Source organism: Tachypleus tridentatus, chromosome 13 (genome assembly GCF_004210375.1).
Source record: "Tachypleus tridentatus isolate NWPU-2018 chromosome 13, ASM421037v1, whole genome shotgun sequence".
Lineage (NCBI taxonomy): Eukaryota > Metazoa > Arthropoda > Merostomata > Xiphosura > Limulidae > Tachypleus > Tachypleus tridentatus.
In genome coordinates, this window is record NC_134837.1 from 38756918 (window position 1) to 38766392 (window position 9475).

Sequence of the window (9475 nt, forward strand, 5' to 3'; positions counted from 1 at the left end):
TTTAAGTCATTATGGCAGAAATGGCTTTAACACTTACTTATTTTCCAGATTCATAACATTCAGTGAATTAATAGGATGTTCAGAAATTCAGAGTTCACACAAAGAGTAGACCTTTTATCATACAGGTATTGACAAAAGGGTTGGATGAAAATCACAACTACAAACAGTTCTTTCATTGTTGCTCAGTATCACCTTTCAGAAGCCATTAGCATACTACTTGTATATATTATCATACATTCCACTGTATCCTGCAACTGTGACAGCATTACCCTAATTCCACTATCGTTGGCACCGGTATCCAACAAGAATTCACATTGCTTACATGGATACAACTGCACTGGAACTTCTATGAAGCATATTTTAGCTACAGAATGATTAGTCACACTTTCTAGTTCATCTGAAATGTACATTAGATTTAGTGAGAGTAAAAATGTATAGTGAAGTCCATCACTAAATGTTTGCAGAACAGCGCAAAACAAAACAAAAAACGTGGATTTCTCTTTTGATTAATCTTTTGCTGTGATCTTTGCAGGGTCAGTAGATACTCCATCTCTTCACACAGCATGGCTAAGAAATGCAAACTATGTGTGTATGATTACACACTTCCCTGGTTTCAACTTCAAACCTGCTTTTCTTATTGAATGAAGTACCATGCATAATTTTCAGAAGCAGACCCAAACGTGAGACTAAGGCATCAAGACATCATTAGCACAGACTAGATACCGTTCCACATTTCAACATCTTTATTCTAAGCTCATCTAATCTCAAACAAGTAGTGAGCACGTTACACAGGTGAAATGGCATAATATGATACTATTACAAACCATTTCAAGTGTTCTTGTCATCCACCCAGATTTACCAACAATCAGAGTTAAGATTATTGTTGAGCCATAAAGCTTTTCCAATGTGTGCAGACGTTCAGTTCGTCTATCTGCAGAAGTATAAAAGGATTAACATGGGTCAATATGTTACCTCTTCTGAAACCAGCACAGAACATTGTAATATCATTGTTCCTCTTGACAATCATTACTGAAGATGACCACACACTCTGTAAACACTATACGATTCGCTATTTCCCTAGTGCTTCATGAAAGGCTACATTGTAATGCATTGCATGTGTCTACAGTGCTGTGCAAAAGTGTTGGAGTAAAATAATATTTTCTCTTCTCAAGACGGCTGGTATGGGTATTAAAACTTTAATTAAAATAAAGTACATAACAACGTTTCAACCTTCCTGGGTCATCTTCAGGTTAACAAAGAGAGTTTGCGACTAGAAGAAATCAATTTAATAGAGTTCCACATATAAACCTTCATAAAAACAGTGTTTAGCGCCATATATTAAGTTTCATTTTCATGAGAAAATCTGTATTGAATTAACAGCAGAGCAGAGAGTTCACGTAAAAGCTTTACGTGATTATGAATGGAGTCTTTGACAAATTTCTACAGACTTGGAATGCTCCCCACACATTTTAAAGTACACATCGAGATCGAGACAAGAAAATTTGAAAAGAAGAGGAAGATCACCTAAACTCAATGATCCTGACGTTAAGTATCTTCGTTTATACAGCTTTCTGGACGGAAGGAAGATTGCTACTGATCTCAAGCATTAGATAAATGAACGTGTACCAACTAACAAAAAAATATCCAGATCTACTATATCAAGAAGACTAATTGAAAATACAATATTTGTTCATGTAACAGTTAAAACTCCTTTGATCTCCAAATATTGTCAAGATACTGAATTTTGCTAAAATATACAAAACTTGAATTATTGATAAATGAAAAAGAGGGTTATGGATGGATGGGTTCAAAGCATAGGTTGTACATCCGGCAGAAGAAAATTAAAAGATACTTATCTCAATACATAGTACTTCCCATGAAACATGAAGAAGGCATTGTGATGGTTTGGGAGTGTTCTTTCTGCTATGGCGACAAGAGAGGTCTGCAAAATAGATGGAATAATGGACCACCGCAAAGTACCATCAGACACTGATACGTCATGGTATATCAAAGTGTTTTTCTATTATTAGTAAAGGATTTTACTATCGAAAACATAATGACTCCAAATACTCACTCAAAATATGCGGAAATTACTTTGCAAAAATGAAACTGCTGGGATCATTCATATGATGCAATGGCTCCCATAGAGCCATGATCTCAATCTAATTGAAAAGATCAGTGATTTGATAGATCATAAACTTGACAAATCAAATGTTGCTTCCAAAGATACTTTATGAGATGCACTCAACTCCCAAAACACACTTTGATTACAGATATATGCCCGAAACACTGTTTGCAGTTAATAAAGCAAAAGGGGAACACACAAAATGTTTACTCTTCGCTTCACCCAAGAACTTCCACTGAGTTTCTGTTGTACTAAGTATCAATACTAATAAAATATTTATGTTTCACCTGCGATTCACCTGCCACTGCTTCTTTTAAAGTAGCCTGAAATCTAATTTTTGACTTTGTACTGACACTTTTGTACAGTACTGTGTGATGGCGAGTTACTTTTGTTTAATCCGGTTGACCATCTCACCCCACAAATGTATCTGTACAATCAGTCAACAGGTCACTGAGCTCCAACCACTGTGCTTAATGAAAATTGATGCAAAATTTATAACCAGTGGTATTAAATGTATCACCAACTCTTTTTTTTCTGCTTTTGGACATGGTGCACTAAAATGTTCTTTTGTGATATCATGAGCTTCATTCATTTACATTTTACCTGTAATACCAATAACCATTTCCGGAGGAAGCTGAATAGCCTACTGCCATTCATTGCAAAACAATACTAGTACTTTATACCTTTTCAAATATATCAATGGTTGAGCTAATGCTACCTGATTTTTGGACAAAAAACAATATATTTTATGAATTGGCTGTACCACTACTACGTCACACGATAAGAAAGTACTATATTTTATTTATAGTAAACATGGGATACCACTTTTTATAGAGAACCACTGTAATTTCCTTCCCAGCACACTGTTCTTGGGCCTAGTCTGACTGGCATTGGATGATTTTCACACCGAAATGCAATTCACTTGTTGCACAGGCATAATTACCTGTGCAGTTCTGCAGCACATCCATACATATAATATCAATGTCAAGCTCAGTGCTGTAATGACTACCTTGATTATGTTGTACACTTTTATTAGATATAATCAGAGACATGACTTTCCATCCACATCTAGTTTCTACTATTCTCTGAAAGGAAATGAGTGCTACTTGTCAGAGTGTTTTCATGTCTCAACATGCACAATACATGTTGAGGACGACCAGGCTCTCTGTCTCTCTTCTCTTTTCCTTTGTAGACATGTATCAAATGCTCCCACAAAACATTTTGTTAGGATCTATTAGGATGAGTTCATTCCTAAGTATTGCGTCGCCTATTCTTGAGTCTAGACTCAGAGTGGGCAACCTGAATTGCTATAAGAAATGGTCCAGTCCCGGTTTTGCCAAACATTTAAAAATATTATACGTATAGCTTCTCTCACGCAACCTATGATTTTTAGCACACGTTTTTTTACCAACAGACTCTCATCTAACTCCAGGCTGAGACACTGGAAATATCGTAGATGCATTAGAATGAGCATGTTCAAAGACCTCTACTTCAGAAAGTTTCATGCCTCTGCCCTCAGGTGGCAAAACAGCGAGTTACAACAGTGCTGGTTCATCACCTTGCCTGGCCATGGGCTTCTCCATGAGCTTTTTCAATTGCGGCAATAAATCTCAGATTACATAAACAATCACGATGACATATGTATCTCCAGCTTCACAAAGTTATGCCTGCCGTCTCAATTGCAGCTGGTGGACATTCCAAGGCACCTCAATCTTTCTCAACTAGCCACAGATGTATTGACCAGAGCAGAGTTGAGCTATTCTAGTCGATGTATGCCTAGGAGTTCTATAGCAACCATCCATTCAGTTTTGGAGTTACCATACTGCCTGTCCTCATGGTGGTCCTTAGTTGTCCATGCATCATAAACCTTGAGAATCCTACTGGTCATTCAAGTGTCATTGACCTTAACAGCATTAGTGAAAGAGTCATGTGCAAGTCAGCGCTCCCTGTGAAGCCAGACGACTCCATCTGGAGGCCATATCCTCTCATCGAAGTTTTTCCTCTTAGGCATAGGTCCTCTAACTTGTGGAAAGTACTATTTTCTTGAACGCGTCACTTAAGCTTAATAATATTGACAAAAAGTAATCAGAAAAAAACCAGCTAAACTGGTGAAGGAACTAAATCTCCTACATTCTACCTACTCTGTGATATTCACAGATGCACTGATTTTCTTATGGATTTTCATTTACGAAACATCTAGTAGTAGCCGTGAAGTAACATTAAGGTTTTGACAGATAACTTCCTCCCAGTAGCACAGCGACATGTCTTTGGGGCTCACACTGCCAAAAGCAGGTTTTGATACCTGTGGTGAGCATAGTACAGATAGTCTATGGTAAAGCTTTGTGCTTGACTCTATACAAACAGACAGACAGATAGTTTATTAAGGAATTAATCTGATTTCCCTGACTTGTATTGAGTGTAACATAAAGAAAGAGGTAGCACAACGTAACAAACAGGAGGAAATAAGTGTTTATTTAGCATTCAAATAAAAATATATAGTAAAGAGGCGTAATTTGAGGTTTCTTTTCGAGAGTCTTTAATGAATCTAAATCTGTATACAAGATGTTAAAAACTTCTGTCTTGGTCCAGATTGGGAGAATGTGAAATTACATACATATAACAGTAATGTCATTCTTAGAAGCAGGTTTTATCTATGAGAGTATTCATTATTTCCTTTACAACATAAATAAGATCATAGTATTGAGATATCATCAGGCCTACCAGTGAAAAAAAAATACTCTCTATTTAAACATAATATTTTCTATTTTACAGACTCTTTTTTTTTCCCAAAAAAAAGGACGTGCGTGTGATACATTAGTTGAATGACTCAGTTTGATAAGTAACTAGGATGAGAAGACTTAGTGGCTGTCTTTACTTACATTCTGTATTATGACTACATACACTATGTGAATGTACACTTTCAACTATTTCATATGAAAAATATTCCCACGAAAGCGAATCAGTGATCAGCTATTTTCATAAAAGTGATTATTTAGTTATTCACTTAAAATCAATAATATTGTTGTCCAGCTACGAAAGCCTTTAAGTACTCCCATAAAAACAATATCAGTGCTTACTATTCTAATCAAAGAAAGTGTTTAAATATTTTCATGAAGGCATGTCTTTAGACGTTAAACTAAAAATAACTGTTTATTGTTAAAGGTTTTACTAAAGGTACTTGTTTAAAAGTTCTATTAAAAACACCTCTTATGAGCACATGTTGAGATTTTCTTTTTAAGAATCACCTATTTAGATGCTTTCATTATCACTTCATTTTCGGTAAAATGCACGTGTTTCCATGTTTCATTTTCAGTAAAATGCACGTGTTTCCATGTTCTCCTAAAAGCTCGTGGGCAGATATTTACGAGAAAGCACTTAAATAATTTTTACAAAATGCTCAACTAAATATCTTATTTGGAACTCAAAAAATAAGTTAACTCTCAGGCAAGATGGGTCCGTGTTTTCAAAATGTTAATTTAACTACAGTCAAAGTTTTATTATAATAAAAAATCCTTAAAAGGTACAAATATTAAAGTCACCTGACAAGTATGACTTAGAAATTTGACAACTTTGAATGATATAAATGCACCAAACTCTATATTCGTGATAATCAGTCGGTTTTACGGAAATTAAACAAATACTCACATGCATAATAATCGTTGTGCGGATAAAACCATAATGAACTTAAAATGTTTTCAAATTTCATGAAGCAGGTACAAAACATTTAACAACTTTTTAACAAATGAGAAAAAAGTTTAATCTATTCATATCACCATTTTACTTTTACCCCAGACCAAGATTCTAACTATGATTTTTTTTTTACAAGAATACTTTTTATTTTAATGTCTAGTTGACATTTAATAAGTATTGACCTGATGCACATGTTATTACACCCGAGGATTTACGAATAATCCCCGTATAACGTTGCTGATAATCAACCTTGGGAATGTCTTAGTTACATTCAGTTAGATCATTGGACTAAAGTTAAGGTATATATAATGCCTTTCAATTCAGGTCCGGCATGGCCAGGTGGTTAAGGCACTCGGCTCATGAGTTGACGGTCGCGGGTTCGAATCCCCGTAGCACCAAAGACGCTCATCCTTTCAGCCGTGGGTGCGTTATAATGTGACGGTCAATCCCACTATTCGTTGGTAAAAGAGTAGCTCAAGAGTTGGCGGTGGGTGTTGAAGATTAGCTGCCTTCCCTCTAGTCTTACACTATTGAATTAGGGACGGCTCGCGCAGATAGCCCTCGTACAGCCTATATTTTAGATCAGTAGTATATTAGATCTAATTGTAATATAACGACTAAAAATATGGGGAATATATCTCATAGCAGTAACATATTAAACGTAATAGTGGCATGTATTCCAATATCATTATTTTGTGTTGAAGCATGTCACAATGACAGAGTAAAGGAAATACATAAAAAAATTTCCTTAGACATTTTGCTCCTCCCCTTAATTGTGGAGCTTTTAATTGAACTTGAATATGTATCAAACAAGATATTCGAAATATTTGTGCTATTACAGACCGAGAGAACGTGACATTATATAAATGATTCCTACAATAATTATAGGGACAATAAATACGGTAACATAACTCTGTAGATGGAATGTTCAAACAACGAGAAGGATGTTAGGCTTACCATGTCGTAGGATTAACTTTTATACAGCAACCCAAAGAAACTGTAAGAAAATACAATGTACTGCATAATTGATTGATTGTTCATAGAGCATAAACAGACTATAACGTATAATTATTGCACATGTATATATATATTATTTTTCCTCGTTAGTTGACTTGGGCTAATTTGTTTGACAGAGATCCTTGTTGCTAGTTGGCTCTTCTTGACAATTTGTCAGAAGGACTAAATATAATATTTTATCCCTTTCCGACTTTTTATTGGTATTTATGATATACTTTATGGTGTTATTATAACGTTCTTCTTGGATATTTTTTTTTCTGTCCGCCAAACTCACGCCTACAAATTCTTAGAACAACTTGAATCCACATGTTTAACTTTGTTTTAGCATTGAGCTTAACCTAAAGAATATTGATTGATTTAATCATAACGGAACAGAAGTAAGCTGCTGGAGCAGGTAGAACAGTTTAGATACTTGGAAAGTAAATCCAAAATGAAGAATGAACTGAGAAATCTGTAAAAACAGAATCCAGGCGTATAGAAAGAAATGGAAGTAGCCATCTGTGTTTTTCAAGGGACACTGAAAGAAAGACAAAGTTCACAAGATTCGTGATTAGACCAGTGTTTATCTAAGGAGCCGAGATCTGGACCCTGAAGAAGAAAACAGGCTTTATGATAAGATTAGAAGTGACAATGCTAAGGTGGCTGTTTGAAATAGAAAAGAACGAATAATAAAGTTAAGGAAATGGTATAGTCTGGAATCTTGGAGAAAAATGGGAGAAGCAAGGCTGAGGTGGTTCGGTCACGTGAGGAGAAGAGAGAGAAAAAACAAGTAGTTAGGAGACCACTAGAGTTGCCAATAGCGGACAAGAGAAGACCAGAAAAACGTTGGAAAGATTAGATTAAAGAAGCCATGAACCAAAGGGAAATCACAAAAAAACAACCAGTGATGAAGAGATATGATTGGAGGAGGGCAACACATGTGACGGAGGGCAACCCGTGCTGAAAGTAAAAGTCGTATAGTAGTAATAATGAAACAGTGGGTTAAGTAAGCACAGGGACATGACTGCGCAAGATCTGACATTAACCACCTATATTTTAAAAGGTTTCTTTTTAATTTATCGCGTCATATAAAATATAAATTGCACTATTCAATTTATGTTTCAGACATCAGCTTATTAATCAGCTAGGAAATAACTATCTCATCGTTTGTTGTTGTTTCAAAAATCCTAACACACGTTCATTACAAAAATTATTGTGATCAAAACTTATAATGTTGTGATCTTTCTATTCCGCCCTTAAATTTCTTTATACCTCGTGCTGACGGCCATCACAATACAGTTTAACACCATTACAGCTTATGTCCTACACGAAACTTATAGATCCAGTTGTCTTAAATTACTAGAAAATTAAGAACAATTGGTTTTAAGATTTCTCGTTTTAATCCCATATATAAAAATAACGACATGTGCGTACAGATTAACTTATGTTTTATTTATTTAGTTACATTATAAGGTAATTTCTTATGAAATATCTGTTGAAGTACTAGAACCAGTATACTAAAACACCATTATTTTAAAAAACGAGAGTGAATGTTGTTTTAATTCACATAATGAACTTTTACACATACAAAACTAGTTCTGTTGATTCATCTGTTTTCATAACCACTCCCACATAAATAACAAGTAATTTATTTTAAACTTTTCTTATCATTTATATCAGTAATAGAAACTTAAAATAAGACGAGGGAAGGTTCTCGGATTTTTATAGAGGTAAAACATAACTATTACTTTAATGATAAAAAAATTGCAATTTACTTAGAAAACTTGAAGGCTAAACAATGCCAGCTCTTCTGTTGCTAATCTATTGAATCGATTAGTATATTTTCCATATGCGTGTGTACTGTCACGTTTATTTTTCTCGTGCCCAAAATCGAAAATACTGTCATTACCTTGTTGTTTTTGCCTTTTCTCCCATTAACAGAGAAGACGGGACTTTTTACAGATACAATGTTTAGTTGAATAACTTACTAACTTACCACGTAAGGCTTCGCAACAAATGATGAGCACAACAGCAAAGGTTCCTTTAGAATTCATTCTTTCCGCAAAGGCGAGCTATTGAACGGGAGTCGGACATGCCAAGTGCGTTAGATCTTTCAGCTAAATTCAGGGTGTTAGGCACACAATGTTGCGCAGAAACTCATCCACTACGCAGCCGCAGCTCCTTTCGCCTGCAGACACAGGGGGATTTCAGCCATCATGAGTTTAGATGCTCAACCAAACCGTATGTTGTTGGTTTTTTTTATAAAGAACCGCATGATTCCACCTGCACCCTTGACCTCAGAAAGAGTATAATAAACCTAGAAAAGACTTGAAAAACAGTTATAGAGAGAGGTTGATAAACATTAGCTGTTGGCCGGAGGAAAATAGGAACACGCCGGTACAGAAAGATTAACCTCGCCGGTACGGGTAGATTAACCGCGCTTTCGTAGGCACTACGTAGTTGGACAACGTTCGTGTGCGCCGTGCAGTCTAACAGCCAATTATTTCAAACAAGACATTTTTTTTTTAATAAAAGGCGCGAATATTAACCAATTATTCAGCACGGTTCATTTTGATGCTGATAGTGAAACAAATTTGAATATGAGATCATAAAGGACTTACAAACAGTACATCATAGTACCGAAAATAGTTTGAATTATTTCGA

The 9475-nt window shown here is 35.4% G+C and overlaps 1 protein-coding gene across 2 annotated transcripts in view; it reads right to left on the minus strand.

The window, feature by feature from the left end:
- The window catches only part of LOC143238283 (acetylcholine receptor subunit beta-like 1), a 65311-nt gene extending 56069 nt beyond the window's left edge, over window positions 1-9242 (minus strand). For both annotated transcript variants that reach the window (XM_076478375.1, XM_076478374.1), the window contains exon 1: window positions 8808-9242. In XM_076478375.1, coding sequence (XP_076334490.1) covers window positions 8808-8865 — 58 coding nt within the window. In that variant the 5' untranslated portion in view covers window positions 8866-9242. The remainder of the gene's footprint in view (window positions 1-8807) is intronic.
- Between the last annotated feature and the right edge of the window lie 233 nt (window positions 9243-9475).